The 15,878-nt window shown below is 42.8% G+C and overlaps 1 protein-coding gene and 1 pseudogene across 1 annotated transcript; one reads left to right on the top strand and one right to left on the bottom strand.

The window, feature by feature from the left end:
* Window positions 1–200: 200 nt before the first annotated feature.
* Window positions 201–14,276, bottom strand: LOC137916398 (sushi domain-containing protein 2-like). The gene is made up of 14 exons (XM_068759422.1): window positions 14,207–14,276; window positions 13,853–14,051; window positions 12,683–12,831; window positions 12,177–12,534; window positions 11,778–11,979; window positions 11,020–11,105; window positions 10,639–10,907; window positions 9,877–10,020; window positions 9,165–9,317; window positions 8,467–8,718; window positions 7,102–7,380; window positions 6,671–6,847; window positions 4,243–4,339; window positions 201–243 (listed from the first exon to the last, which is right to left on the bottom strand). Exons 1-14 carry the CDS (start codon window positions 14,274–14,276, stop codon window positions 201–203), a joined length of 2,478 nt encoding a protein of 825 aa, XP_068615523.1.
* Window positions 14,277–14,747: 471 nt separating this feature from the next.
* LOC137916399 (retinol dehydrogenase 12 pseudogene) lies at window positions 14,748–15,551 on the top strand (annotated as a pseudogene).
* Window positions 15,552–15,878: the final 327 nt, after the last annotated feature.

Raw genomic sequence — 15,878 nt, forward strand, 5'->3', positions numbered from 1 at the left:
AAGAGGAAAAACATGAGGTCACGCCTGACCAGGGCCTGATGAAGTCAGCCGGCCGCAGGAAGACCATCGTCCCAATGAACACAACTGAATGTGATTTCCAAATTCTCTGCTTTAAACATCTCCGTTGATTAAGGCCACAGAAGTGAAGGTTTCCATACAGAGTGGTAATAATCCCAAAGTACTTTGATGGTTTAGCAATTTTATTCTTGGATCACCACCCGGCCTGGTTTCTCTTTTTTCTCTCTGAAAATACAAACAAAAGAGATGCCGATGACAACTTTAATTTACAAGTTCACAGAAAGACACTTTAAATGATCCTCTCGTCTCACAGAATGCTCTCCTCACAAAAGCCTTGTAGACTGAATTACCTGCTGCTTAATGGGAGTGGGATAAGTGGAGAAATTGGAACTCAATTAGAAGTTAACACATGACCTTGTCTGGTGACCTTGCACGAGGGCAAGCATCATTTTCTTAAACCTTGTTCGTAATAACAGCACCTTCCTGCTCTTATTAACAGTGTTTTATGAATGGTTGGTTGTTCATGAGGGACACTTGAATAATGGGGGCAAAAATATTAAAAGGGCAAATGTGCTGAGAATAGAACATTGTCTATTGTTCTTTTCTCAACCACATTTAGTCCTTTGATTGTATTTCTGAATGTTAATCAAACTCAATCTCTCTTTTTTTTTAAACATTTATATTGAAGTTCAGTTTAACATGGGGCTTCAGTCAAATCGATAAGCTCCCAAAGCTGCAGTGTGTACCGTCCAGTTTCTATTACTGTCTGGGAATTTCTAACGAAAGACTGTCTTTGGAACCACAACCAGTTTTCATGCAGGCCAAGCTGCACTTTAAAGAATCATGAAATGCAGAAAGGAAGAACAGGAAGAATATTTCCAGCTAAGATAAAGCTTCAGAAAACACTGAAACAATCCTTTATTCCCCGATCGAGTGAGATTTACTTTGGGGGGGATTTAAATAAGACCTTCAATCAATCGTACCCACCAACTATTTTTCTGTGAACTCACTAATTGTGATCTAAAAACTAACCATGCAAATGTAAATTTGTGTAAATTCAGCTATGTTAATTATCTTTTTTTTTTTTTTGCTTCATCAGCAGTGTTGAATATTGAAGTAGAAGGATTTTGATAACCTGACAGTTCAGTCAGTCTCTACATAATGCCCTATTGCAATGTGTGGCTGACCTTTGTCTAGAACCCATTTGATACAATGAGAGAAAAACGTACTGCAAAATGTATCACAAATAATAATAATTACTATTGTCATTATTGAGAGTAATTGTGCTATAAAGTTTATCCATGGCAAACTTTTAAGGTACTCAAAGGTGCCTTACGAAATACAGAGAAATATAACAGAAATGTTCAGATGTGTTACAGAGCACACACACGTAAACACACACACAGGACAGATTCACACTCCATGGTGTAATGACTTTCTTGCTTGTGTTACAGACCTGATGAAACTTGTTTCCCTGGAGTGGAAAGTACCCTCTCACACACACACACACACGTTTTGTGTAGCATCACCTCTGATATGCTCCTTCCATCCTGCTATGCTTTTGATGTTGGACAGAATTGATGTGTCTTCACTTGTTGGTCGGGAATGTATAATCCTGTGCGTGTGTGTGTTGCATGTCTTCATGGATGTCAGTGTGACCATTCGCCCTCGAGCACAGGAGGATTCCTCTTCATTCGTTTAGACTAGGGTGTTTTTATGAGCCAGTTCCCCTCCTTGAACAAGCTCACCTCTCCCCAATCTGCAGACCTTTTGACACTCCTGGTTTCTCTTTACACCTGGCCGCCCAAGATCAAGGCTTCAAGAGCGTGCAGGTGTGATCTCTCCTTGCCCTGACTCGAAACCACAGCAGTTTCATCTCTCGCATGTCCCGAGTGTTGCTGAGAGGGGGGGGGGGGGGGGGCTTTGCTCTCGACTCCTGACATTCATTATTCTTCCCCTGCCAGAGCTATGGTGGGGAAAGCCCAAACGAATTATCGGAGCCCATAAAACAACCCTTTAATTTGCTTGCATATGCCCAGAAGCTAGGCTGCTGTCAGCCTCTCGTTCACCTGGGCCGTATGGTACCTTAGGATATGTGATTCAGTCTAATCACATCAGACAGAAACTTTATGAGTAATGGTTGGGAGGCTGAAGCGTGTTGGATATCAAACAGGCAGGTGGGATTCACGGCGTTTGTATTTGTGTGATTGCTGGCTGAACAAAATGTTTTGACTATTGGAAGAAGATGGGAGAGGAAGACCCCCAGCTATACCGGTTTTTACTAGCTTCCTATTCCAAACCTCTCATCTATCGATCAAAATACATCTGTGCTTGAGATCTAATGCATTCACCACTCCGTCTGTGGTTTCACTCAGCGGTCTTACTCAATATCTCGCCCCAAAATATCTATGCCTGATTGGCTGCGCAACATGAGTAGCGAGAGAGCAGCAAGCTACAAATGTACATTCTTAAATGAATAACTCTTCAACGGCTTATATTCATTTTCCAACGCTTTCTCGGCTTTAGCGGGTCAGGGAAGTTGCCGAAGTCTGACTCTCTCTGTCGGCATGGCGACGCAGACGCCACAGAGAACACAATGACTGAATCTAGAGTTCTCCCGTTGAATTTCATCTCTGGCTTCTTCCTCGCTGTCCTCACGTCTTTGCTGACGCTGCGGTTTCCGACTGTAAAGGCTGAACGGAGGAGCTGATCGCTGCTAAAAAATCCCTGCCATACTAAACAATAGCAGTGAGCCGGGTGCTGCAGCCGTTTCACGTCACACCCAGAATGCCTTGCAACGTTGGCGACCCACAAACAAAAGGGATTTTATATCTTATAAGAAATAATTCTATATTTTTGTCTATGTATTTACGTAGTAGAAGTAAATCCTTGTGTTTTTAGACCGATTTGTTAAAACAGTCAGAGATCACTTTAAAAGACAAGAACACTACCTCTGGCGTAGTGGTTAGTGCTGTCGCGTCAGAGCAAGGAGGTACCGGGTTCAGATCTGTCTTTGCATCGTACGGAGCTTGTTTGTGTGCATGGTCTCCCCATGTTTTCTCCGGTTTCCTCCCGCCTGATTGTGTGAGTGTGTGAGTGTGTGAGTGACTGTCTGTGGCTCCAGCAACATCAACTATTGATGAAAATGGATGTGTGTGTGTGTGTGGTTATTACAAGGACATAATATAAGGCTTAGTGGTTGCATTTACATTTAACTCATCTGTGGACAAATTGTCTGATATGACACCGGTTCCTTTGCAGCAACGATTTAGTCGTTGAACAAAACCCCCATTGACCGACTTTTTGTGTGGCCAAAAAACATTTTTACAAACAAAGGAATGATGCTTCCGGGGTACGTGTTTGCTGCAGTCGGCACCATTTCAGCGGTTTCCATTCTGCTTAATTGTACCAACGACACCGCTGTTTAATTTCTGTGGCATCAGCCTCACAGCTGAATTCGCCGGCTGTACAAACACAACATCTTTATCTACTACTTGCAAAACACGGGGTGGGTTTTATTACCAAGTGCTAAGGGCTTTCATCAACATTGCATTTAAGAAAACAAGATAGCTGTCAATACTGGCAAGCCTTCCAGGCACAATGAGCCGTTAGCTGAAGAGCTACAGGCAGAAGGCAGCCTTTACCGTTGACGGGTGGGAAACCACCTGCGCTACGTGCAGCGTTACATCAGATTGTGGCGGCTCATGGTACCATGACAACGGAACTAAGTGACTGTGTTGTTTGGCTGCACTGTAAACAGAAAAGATCAGTTGCTGCACTGTTGTGTTTCCAGAAGGGTAGCTGCTGGAGGAATGATGGGGTTCTTGGAAGCTGGAGTGCTAACCACACTTATTTTTATGGTGAAAACAGAGGCCACCAAATGAGCATGGACTGGAACGTTAAGGATTACGATTTCAATTACAGCTACAAACAGAAACAGAGTAAAAACAACAACAACAAAATGGTGTCATAATAATTATACCGACAATCTGATCGGTTTGGCCGGTTAACAATGACACAATACTTAGATCATCGGTATTGAAGTTACAAATCAGGTTGGAGATCAAAAACTCAATTAAGAGACATGATAAATATGGAACCACAATCACGTCTGACAGAGTTTTAGGTCCCAACACTGAGGTAAATGTTGCATTTCTTCTCTCCTCTATAGTATATTGCAGAACAGCTGTTTGGTGTGAGACGTGAACCAAGTTGTGAACCCACCTCTCCTGTTTCCTGTTGTGTAGTTTGATCATCAGTCCCATTACGACCAGCGCAGAAAGGGAGCCGACAGCACCGAGCACAAACCCTGTTTTATCATCTGTGAAAATGACAACACAGAATTATTCACTGTGATGAGTTACTGATGCGACTTTCTGTACATCCGCTTTATGTTTTAACAGCTGGATTAATGCAACATGAAAAAGAAAGGAATAATTCATGTTGCAGGCAGACGCATGAGGAAGAAGAAAGACCTCATCCAGAAAATGTAGAAACATCTAATGATATATATATATATACAGTATAATTAAAATAAACATGTATTAGTGTTACCAACTAAGTATAGTTTATGATATATTCTGTTATATACTGTGTGATTGACATGTTTTGTTCACTTGTGATAGTGATTACTCTAAACAGCTACCTAAGCGCGTTTCAGATTGATTAAAAAAAAAGTTATCTAAAAGATATTTCCACAAGTCAACAGAACTACTTGGACAGCTGCAACAAAGTCGTCCACATCTGTCACCATCTTTCTGTTGCTGGTTTTCATGAATGGTTTTCTCTAGCGCCCTGTACCTGTATTTACAATGTTTGTACTGCCACGGTTAAGTAATACTGTAATCATATTATAACATCTGAAACTTTGCTTGAGGTATTATTGACACTGCAAGTGAACCGTTTTCCAATCTATTTGACTATTCCTACATCACACTGAGCTGGATGGCTAGTGAGTACACAGACGCTACGCTAGGAGTAAGATAATGATCGAGGTACTACTGTCTCATGCATGAATGCACCGACATACAGGAAATACTGTGGAAAGATGTTTTCAGGCAGGCGGTGCAGCTGCTGGTCCTTTACATGTATTTGCCTTGAGCAAAAAATATAAACACATGCAGGTGTTTCAGCATCAGATGCAATAAAGATTGGGAAATGGGGGGGGTGTGAGAAGCGAACCACAGATAGAAAATTGAATTAAGCTTCGTCTTACTCCCTGCATCATTTTTTTTATGTGAAAACTGCCCTCTTGCTGTTGTCACTTTTCTTTAATTGCTTTCTCCTGGTTTTGTGGGAGGAACTCTAGTATTAGAATGCATTGATGTGATCCTGCTATTGGTATGCATCTGATACACTTGGGGTTTTTTTTTTCTGAAGACTGAAGCTAATAACTTCTAGAAAAGTAGAATTCTGAAGCGTCTCATGGCTGATCTTGGCTCAGATTAAAAAAAGAACACGCCAGAGACAAAACCTGCCACGACACTCGCTCCGCTCCATTCGAATATATTAACCATCATCATTAAATCAAACTGGATGCAGCTGTATTTGTTAAATATTACCTATGACTGCAATTCTCTGCTTGCTCAGCCTACACATCATCCCGCAGTGATCCATATAACAGAGGGAGGAGAGATCAGCCCCCCTTCAGTCTGTATTTAGTAGCGGCTAGAGGTCAGACTGGCATGGCGTAGGTAACACCTCACGCAACACCTGCCACCGAGCACCTGAGGCCATGCAGACGGCCGTTAGCAGCGATGTGTGTGTGGAGAGAGATTCTGATTAAATCTGATTAAAGGCAAGCAGCTAAATATGAGCAAGTGAAGCTCTGCTTCACGCCGCACGGACGTGTGCCTCTAGAAATGCATTCGGATGTGCTCAGGTTAATTGCCACAAAGGTTTTCCTATACAAGGTCTTCACCTTGGTATTTTTGTGCATTAAAATGTGTTTTGCTAAGGAACAAAAAAATGCAACATGCAGGTCTTCAAACATCATCCATGCCACATGCACACTCAGTCGGTTAAATACTATTCAAACCTTCTGTCTGGTGGATATGAGAGCGGGAGGTCACGCATGGGTGCAGCGGAATCAAGCGGCTCTGCAGGATAAACACATTCTGCAGCTAATGAAGGAGTCAATGTCAATCGTGTCCAGCTGTGACCCAGCTGCTTGTTATGTGGGCCTCCAAATCTGACATCTGAAATCTATCCATCCCCGATTACTATCAGGAGGAAGTCTCTCTTTGGAGCTTTAATAAGGAAAGGATGGAAGCCTGGGGTCAAGCCACAAAGTAATGAAAGTGGAGTTGGACCACAAGTCAAGCTGCTCCGTAGCTTCCTGGCTAGCTGAAACGAAATTTCTGAATTTATTTTTTTCCAAGACAATCTGAATTCATCAAAACGTCCTGAGCCAGCGCTCCCTGGATAAATAGAGGCGTAAACACGCGTTGCTGTAACTCATGAGGAGTTTAGTGGGGAACACTGCCACCTGGAGGCGACAGTCGGTGACTGCAACAATACATTATGACAGCCCACAGCCGGGGTTATGACTAAAACCATGGGTGGGTGGGGCTTTCTAGAAGTCTAAAAAGTCTCTCATAGATGTAATCTAATTATTAAATAAACCTTACGAGTTAAACATGATAGAGCCAACCTGTTATGCAGCATGGCTGCTCTCCTGTCCAGGTTCCATCAGCCCGACACACTCGTTCTTTTGAACCGTACAGAATGTGGCCTTCATTGCAGGCAAAGCCGACAGTGTTCCCCTCCAGGTAATGCGTTCCGTTCTTCTTCCCATTTCTAGGCGTTGGAAGCCAGCCGCAAGACACCACTAAAAAACACAAACATTCAAGAATCATAATCATGTTTCCTTTACGAGGGACAACTGAATCGTTCTGAGAGATTAACATATATGAAAATAAATCCCTTGATGCTTGTAGTTATTCTTATGGAATTATAATACAGTAATACAGGTCCAGTCTGTTGCATTTTTATGAATGTAGATCACAAATCAAACAGGCAGTAATAGACATTTTGACATTGGCATAAACAGAACAGACATAATGATTTTGATTCACTGGGTACCTGGTTCCAGAGCTGCCATTCGGGCGCCATGATGTTGGGAGGCCCTGAGAGTGGCGTTTCCCACTGTGAGGCTCCGTGTAGTGAGGGTGTCGTATTTACAGAATGCTGCTCCTTCTCCAGAGCACATTGTCAACATGTCTGCCACCAGAGGGTCATCGGGTCTCTCAGGGAGCGCAAAGGCAGGAACAAAATCAGAATGGTGACTGGGTGGGAAATAGAAGTTATCCAGAAGGTATTTTGAGTCATATGTGAAAAGAGAAGTCCTCTTTGAAATGTTCCCTGTGGATGAAAACAAAACAGCCATTAAGATGTGCTGGATCGTAACAAATTGCAGGTTTCAGGCTAATCCTAAACGGAAAAAAAAAGAACATCAGTGGTTGCAGTTGTTTTGTCAGAAGTATTCATGACAGGCGGAACATCCCCTTCAACATGTGTGACAAACACACATGCAACATCTGGAAAGATGTACCGACTATCGTTCAATCTCCGCACAATGGAAATCACTAAAGTACGTACATAAATAACGGTCTCCGAGAAAGAGCGGCTAAGACAAAGTTGTCAAAGCAAACAATCAGATTGATGGAAATAGCAGCAAGGCAGCAGACGCTTGAACCGTCAGACGATTCGGCTAAAACCATATATTTTCTTAAACATGGAATTAAAGACAATTATAGTCTTGTGGTTTTGTTCTCCCTCACAAGTCAGGCTGTCGGTCACATCCTGTCTTTCCACGATGACGTCACGCAGCGCTCATCACATGGTGCAAACAATCACCTGACAGGCCATGTCGGCAAAAACATTCATGGCTAAAAACATGTTTAGTGATGTCACAGCGATCTCGTCTTTCATTACCAAAAATAATTGAATTAGTTAACTGGTGGGTTCAAGGGGGGCGTTGGGCAAGTTCTCTCCTCCCCAACATCCACAAGAATAAATGTAACAATGAAAGCACAGCGGCAGTTAAATTAGACGGGAATTTGGAGTCCTGACCAACTCTTAAAGATCTGTTCAAGCTGTCACACAGAAATGCATCTATTTACCGCTTATAAGCGGCTCATCCTGTAATTACAGCTGTGTGTGTGACATTACTGTCATCTATGAACGCGGTCTGGCCCCAAATGTATTCCAGAGTCGTGGTTTCCCTCTGGAATCTGTCTGGAATCAGTTAAAGCTGCACACATGGTGCCTCCCGTGAACTCTCAGAGCATTTTCAAATGTGGCTCAAATATATATATATATATATATGGGTAATTATCAGCTCTGCTCCTTTAAACTACTGCGTCAGAGTGAGATGTGCTCATTGATTCATGTGACTGATGCTCCATTTCTTTGTCAAACACGGGTTCAGCAGTCCTCCACACTCACAGCTCGCTCCAAAGGTGAAGATTTGCTCCGGCGTGGCGTCAGCCGAGACAATGACCTCTCCTTGTTGGGTCAGTAAGTCGTCGGATGGGTCAGAGTTCATCGAGCCGAGGAGACCCAGAGTGTGGTTGGTGAACGCTGCAGGAAGCAGGACGGTCACGGCCATGTTTCCTTCCAGCACACCGACCTCCACAGCAGCGCCAGAGAACAGGATCACTGCGGCGTCCTGAGGACTGGAGGAAAACACCAAGGCCCCTGGAGAGGACAGAAAGGGTTTGGAATCATCACCTCATCCATTTGAGATTTCGTAAAAGATGTTCAAAATCTTCAAAACTTAGAACTTTTACAAAACACAATGTGCCTTTCACTGGATTCCATTGTTTCCTACAGTAGCTAGGAAATAAACTACCATGAAAGGATGCCCAATTCACTTAATGTCACACGAGGAAGCTGTGAATAAAACCTTATAAATAATATTGAGCAAACACCTTAGATTTTACTGGTCATTAAGGGCAGACAAATGAGGAAACTGACAGGGTGTAACGATTATGAGAATAATCTATAAACCAGTTGCAAGGTGCTTCAGAACATACAAAACTACGGTGGATCATAGAGCGGTAAAAGCTTTTAAAGTAACACGCTTTTAATTTCTTTAAATTGTCAACGTTGCTGATGTCATGTGTGCGTCTGAATCATCTCACCGTGCAGGCCCGTCAACGTCTGCTCAGTGAAAGGAAGCGCCTGATGGTTCCTTAACACCTGGAGGCGCCCCCTTGCCAGACGCACCTCGATGACATCAGAGCTCTTCTCCCTCATGGCCACGGATGACGTCCGCGTGGCTTTACCCAGAGTACCTTGGTGGTAAATACACACATCGACTTGTTGCAGATGGACTGTCAAGAAACTTTTCCGATGCCAGTAATGATTTAAATGCTGCAATGGTCGATAATAAAGATGTTTGACTTCTAAAAAGGCCGGTATTAATGACATCTGGGGATCCACAGGCATTTTGCTCAGGGCTGTTGTGAAATTCAAAACAGCGAAGCCAAACGTCTGATCTGCTTTACTGCGTGTGACCCCAAACACACTGAGCGAAGGCAAGATGGAATGAAGGAAGCTGGCTGTCATTTCACAGCGCCAACACGTGGAGCAATCACACGGACCCGGCGTCGCACGCGCTCTCAGAGTGTGGAGAAGATCAAAGAGATCCTGAAGCGCACCTTAAAGGAGGAATGAGAGCAGAGGACAAACTAAACTGAACAAGATAAAGCAGGTCCGATATGTCTGCGCTCGAGGGAAGGAATCTCCGGTCCTCAATCGGGCGTTGAGGAAAAACATGTTTGAATACTTTAATCTGAAAGTGGGGATGACAGAGGGGACACAGAGAGGCCTTTCACAGCACTCAGTACTCACCGTTCTTTAGTTTCACCTGGTCTGTTCTGACCTGAACAGTCAGCTCTCTGTCGAGCGAAGACACAAGGTAGAACTCTCCTCTGCCATTGAAGGTGTAGCCGAGGCCGTCAAATGTAATGAAATGTGGATCCCCGAGGACGACACCTGTGAGGCGTTGAGGATCCGCGGAATCAAATACAATTACACAGACACACACACACACACACTGTTGTTAATTCCAAGACGACACCATTGATCTACCGCCGACGGTCTTACACAAATCCTGCACGTAATACCATCAACTGTTTGATCTGCTGGAGTTACGGGTCGTAACTCTGGGCAGCAGCCTGTAACCAGTGCATGTCTCCTGCAAACTGATCTGGCATTACTACCATTAATACACAAGCAAGCACGCACACACACACACACACACAATCAATATATCTTGTACCCTGAAATCAGCAATAGAAGTCAGCAAACAAGTTATACTTGACCAAATTCCTATAAACTCAGGAAATCCTAGAGGAACTTTTGCAGATTGCAAAAATGAGTAGTCAGTTTACTGTCGCTACGACAACGCGATACCAATATATGAACGCGTCGTTTATAATGAATGATGCACTCTTTTTTCAGAATGGCTTGTATGAACTTCTGTGAAATAAGCATTTTTGGTGCTTTGACCCAGAACCGATAAACAGAATCAGAATGGTTCAATGAATGTTTTTATCCTCGTCCCCTGTTGAGCATGTAGCGACAAGCCGCTGGTAAAGAATAACGTTTTACCAGCTTTTGGCGGCCTGTAGTCACGACACCCTGTGGAAGGTCGCTGGTTGAGGTAGATCTGGCATTGATCAGACCAAAGGCAGCAATGGTAGAAACTAATGCTGTCGTATAGCCAGTGTGAGTACCCAGGCACTCGTGGGGGCTCCCTGTATGGAGGTGAGCCCCACTCGTGAGCCCGGTGAGGGGTGCTGCCTCCAGCAGAGTCTCCAGTGAACATTAAGGCACCGGTGCTATCATAACAGCACCGCTGCCCTGATCCATGCGTCGGGCTGGAATGTGAGAAAAACATCATGTCAGAAAAAGGACAAAACAATTATGGGATTTTTTTTGTTTTGTTGAAAAGGGAGGGGAAAACTGGATCTGCCCTGTGGTCATTCCCACCTGGCCTGAGTGGCTCTGATGCAGCGGACACTACCAGGGTGATGAAGGCACACACTGCCCCTCTCAATGTCACAACCACGGTCAGGCTGAAATACAGGAAGCAAAGTCACTTCCTGAACCATTTCCGATTTTTTGGTTCCTAATCATTCGAGAAATATATTCCTAAATGACTTGTCAGTTCATTTGTTAACGTCATGAAGCTCAGACACCAGTCACTGGTCTGTTGCCCATCTTTACAACAGCATTGCTTTCATTTTGGGATTTACTTGCGACCTTGTATTTGGTTCTCATTATCTTCCTAGCTATGAAAAGGATGGGCAGCGTTGCCTTTTAAAGCCCAAGTTTCTTATTTTGTTTTATTTTGAGAGTGGTTCGATTACATATATTGAATTTGAAACAGTATTTATAATAAACTGTGCAAAACCTTCATTATATAATACAGTATTGTCCTAATATTTACTTTTGGCCTTAAACATTTTAGAGATAAAGCTTTTAGTTCCTTCGACTATGTTCACATTGCTTTTCACAAATTGCTATGGTTGGAGCTGCTAGAATAAAATACTACAGAATGTCAACATTTAAAATCCAATTTAAAATTAACCAATTACTGCAGTTGCTTAGACCGTGCAAAAATTTCTTTAATCCTCTTTTAACAATGATTTTTCTCTTCTTATATACATAAACTACAGCAATGCTGGATTATTATAGTAATAAATGGTGATAATATCATAGTAGCATACTTGGTTGTGAGCACTCACATGAAACCTGCCCGTGTCTGCTCGGGCCTGTGCTATAGTGCAGGGACAGTCAATAAGATCATCCAGGAAGCTGGGCAGCCTCTTCTCCAGGACGTCCCACTGCAAACACTTGATCTTTGCCCAGGCCACAGAGTCATCTCGGAACGCCTGCTCCAGGTGCCAGGCCAACACGTGGCCGCCGCTCCACAGCGCCTGTACATCTCTTCATATAAGCAGTAAATAAAGAGCCAGCACTGAACCCCTACATGGACAATCTCTCTCTCTCTGTGAAGCCAATTCTGATTAAACTGTTCTTATCTTTAAATTCATTTTTCCCACATCTAAAGGAAAGTTTCCTTTGGATGTTTTCTTTTAAATGTATAATATTTTGCCACAGTGCTCGATATGTATTACGGGTACCTGGCACCATCTGGCTTCGCGCTGGCAGTGATGCGGATGTTCCCCAACTCCCAGTCAGAGTAGTCCTGTGAAGGCTTGGGAACGAAGCTGAACACCCCAGTGTTGGGCAGATGCCTGCCGAGCGAGTACAGATAGCTCAGCTCGGCCTGCAGCGATGATGATCCTGTTGTCCCTGCTGCTGAGCTCCTGGTGAACTCTCTGTAGCCCCACAGCTCCATGTTGACCTTCTCTGCCCCAATCAGAGAGCTGTTCCACGTCATCTTCAGTCGCCCTGCTATGTTGGACGTGCCATAGTGGTGCCACTGCGTCACATTCACCAGGGTGACTTCAGAGGCAGGATCGGCATTGCTGGGGTGAACTGAGAGTGAAAAATGGAACTAATAAGGCAACGATCACCTCAAACCTTAGAGCTGAAATACTGAAAAAAAACTGTTTAAATCGTTTCTGAATATTGATCCTAGTACTGTGTTAAAGGTATTTAGAAGTGAAAATGTTCAGGAACACACCTGACAAGTACTCTGCAGATCTGTTGAAATGTATTCTGTCTGTTGAGACGGTAAACGGTATCCAACCTGTCTCGTACAATAAAGGGGAGATGCAGTAGGCTTGGCCCTCAGCATCAATAAAGCCTTCCACTTCAATCTGCCCTTTGAACCTGCAAGAGAATAAAACTTGATTTCATTTTACTGTATGATTAGTTACAAATCATTTTCCCATCTGTGTAAAGTCAAAAACAATCCAGTCAGTCGCTCGATAATTAAAACATCTGAATACAAGGAACTGTTGGAGAGTATCCATCCGTCCGTCCGTCCATCTATCCATCCATCTTTTTCTCGCATTCAGACACTTATCCGCCTTGCAAGTCAAGTTTTTGATTACAGAAAAACTACTGGATGGGTCATAATGAAATTAAAAATCTGAAGATGGTTCTTGGTCTAACTTAGATCCCATTAAATTTTGAGAACGATCCGGATATCTGTCTGGATAAAAAAAAACAAAAAAACACTGGATTTTTCCATTTACTTATAATGGAGGCCTTTTCAAAAAATCATGTCTTGAAAAATATGGATTAAATTCACCCACCAATAATCACAGTCATAAAGGGGTCCGATATGCACTATCATGCAAAATGTCTTCTGGATCTGATTCAGAATGAGGTCAGGAAATAATATTACATTTTAACATTGAAAACTCCATTTATGGATTAAAAAATCAGTGAAAAATGTAAATCAACTCTGATTCACTTTTACTCTTCATGGTTGATGTATAAAGATATCAAGAACAATTTAGAACCTTTTGGTGATGATCCAGATCACCATGTGGACGGTGTAAATCCAATCAGGAGGATAATGAGCTGTTTGGCGGAGGTCTGAGCTCTGCCAGTGCTCTTCTAGTTTCAGTATGAAAACATTATTGATCGTGAGGATCCTTGTTATTTTCTGAAGAACTAAAAGCATTTAAAATTCCAAATAAATTACCAAGCTTTTATCAAATAATACATATAAAAGTACATTTAGGCTCTCACAAAGCAAGATCCACTCTATATATAGGAAAGATGTGAACTGTATATGCGGTTTCTATTTGTGACATTGAAGGCCTGGAATGGATCCCATGATGAGGGAATGCAAGCTTTACGTGATGATGGGCTTCAGAGTTCACTGCATGTGTTCCCAAACCTGCAGAGAAGGGGCCCACCAGGATGATGGTCCAAGCCGAGGATCCTGAGAGCTGACCCCCCCAGCATGGAGCTGGAGTGAGGCATCACCTGGAAACAGGACTGGTTGTAGTCTGGACAGCAGTTCAGCAAAGACGCACAGGAAGAATGACAGGAGCATTCCTCTAAGATGTCTCCGCACTTTAGCCTGCATGTTTGACCTTATAAAAAGGAAAAGACTTTTTCAAAGATTTGCGTATAATTAGTTTTAACCCATGTGTGACAAACAACTAGTATACACACATTGTAAACTCTTTTTTTTTTAAAGTGTTAATTCATAAATTAGGTTCTTGAACATAATTTAACAGCAACTTACCAACTGTTTTAGTTGAGCAAACGAGAAAAATTACACAAATAACAATTCCGAGTTGTGTTCTTATGTTCATTTCAGACACGCTGCTGAAACCCATGTTTGTCTGCTTGGTCAAAACTCGGAAATCATTACTTCGCAGTGCCAAAGGTCATGATTTGAGAGTGTCAGATGATTTTCTTTTCTTTTTTCTTCATGGGAACCAAATAGTATTATATGTATCCCAAAATTAATTCTTCTTACAACTGTGTCATTTTAACCATGATTTTAGCTTTACTAACTTGTAAAGGCGACTAAAATAGATAATCCTACTAAGGCGAAAGCCTGGCCGAACTTCTTTCCCTCTGATTGGCTAGATCAAGATAGTAGGTTAGGATTGGTTGAAACGCATGGAAGAATATCGGCGGAAAGCCAATCAGCGGTAAGGTAGATCAGTCATGGCATCAGCATAGTAGGATCGGTAACATCTTGTATTCTCGCGTGATAATACGGCAGCTACACATTTGGCGTATGTGCTCGTCATGTTATCGCTGTCCCGTGATGTAGAAGTAGTTGTAAATAATTATCGGTAAAATAAAATAACTAGTGATTGTAAATGCTTACGTAATCAAGTCGGTTACGTTGCGTTGCGTGAAGAACCAGAAAAGAATATTAAGCAAATATGACATTTTTCTTTGACTGTTAGCAAGCTAACAAGCTATCTGACGTTAGCTGGCTGTCAGCGACATCTGCGCTGTTGCTGCAGCCCCGACCGGGGGATGTATTTTCTGTACACAGTCGTCGCGTCTTTAGCTGCTTTCTTCATTCTGAAATGGATGAAAAAGAGGAGGCTTTGCACCGACCTCAAAAGACTTGATGGCAAAACGGTTCTTATCACAGGTAAATAAGCATGAACCTGGTTAATTGTGCTACTAAACATGGTGATTATCGGTTAGCATTCGTATTATAAAGGTAAATGACATTCACGCTAATCACCAGTACTATATCTGCTTATTATATACTCATCTTTACATATGCCTTGCTAGTCCCTGGTTGGAATAGAACGTAATCCAACAAGTCATTAACATTGTTTGAGTTGCTGCACATCCTTTTTTCCTTTGCAGGTGGGAACTCGGGCATTGGCAAAGACACGGCTATTGCCTTGGCGATGAGAGGCGCCCGTGTCGTCATAGCTTGCAGAGACGTGGTCAAGGCAGAGAAAGCTGTGAGGGAGATCAAGTTCAAGAGCCACAGCCTGAACGTCCTTCACATGGAGCTCGATCTGGCCAACCTGCGCTCTGTTAGGGAGTTCTGCAAAGGCTTCCTGGACAGGGAGAAGAGGCTTGACGTCTTGATCAATAATGCAGGTGCGGTGCATGAAAACAAAGAAGAAGCGTCTTCCTTCCAACGGATACGCTCGAACTTTCATCCACCAGATTGTAGCAGGGAGACGAGCATCAAATATTCGCCGTGTTTCAATGTCTGTGCAGTTTTCTGTGAGACTTTCTGAAGTGAATTTGGGTTATATTAGTAACTCGAGGTGATGGTATTGGACCATGTGAATCAAATTAAACTGGAACGTTTGCCTTCTGTTGTTTTGACTGGTCAAAAGAAAAGTAGAAGAATTAAAGAAAGGTTCACCATTACCGAGAGAAAAAACGTTTGGTCTTTTTTGTGATTTGTTTGCTACATATTGATC

The sequence above is a fragment of the Brachionichthys hirsutus genome, unplaced genomic scaffold (genome assembly GCF_040956055.1).
Source record: "Brachionichthys hirsutus isolate HB-005 unplaced genomic scaffold, CSIRO-AGI_Bhir_v1 contig_715, whole genome shotgun sequence".
NCBI classification, from domain to species: Eukaryota; Metazoa; Chordata; class Actinopteri; order Lophiiformes; family Brachionichthyidae; genus Brachionichthys; species Brachionichthys hirsutus.

Bases quoted from the DNA above. Each gene is read 5' to 3' on its own strand.
- LOC137916398 (XM_068759422.1), bottom strand. From the start codon at position 14,276: ATGAACATAAGAACACAACTCGGAATTGTTATTTGTGTAATTTTTCTC. The intron at 10,021-10,638 runs GTAAAACGTTAT...AACGCCTCACAG, and splicing joins CTACAGGCCGCCAAAAGCTG to GTGTCGTCCTCGGGGATCCA. The intron at 4,340-6,670 runs GTTGGCTCTATC...TCATTTTCACAG, and splicing joins GCAGCCATGCTGCATAACAG to ATGATAAAACAGGGTTTGTG.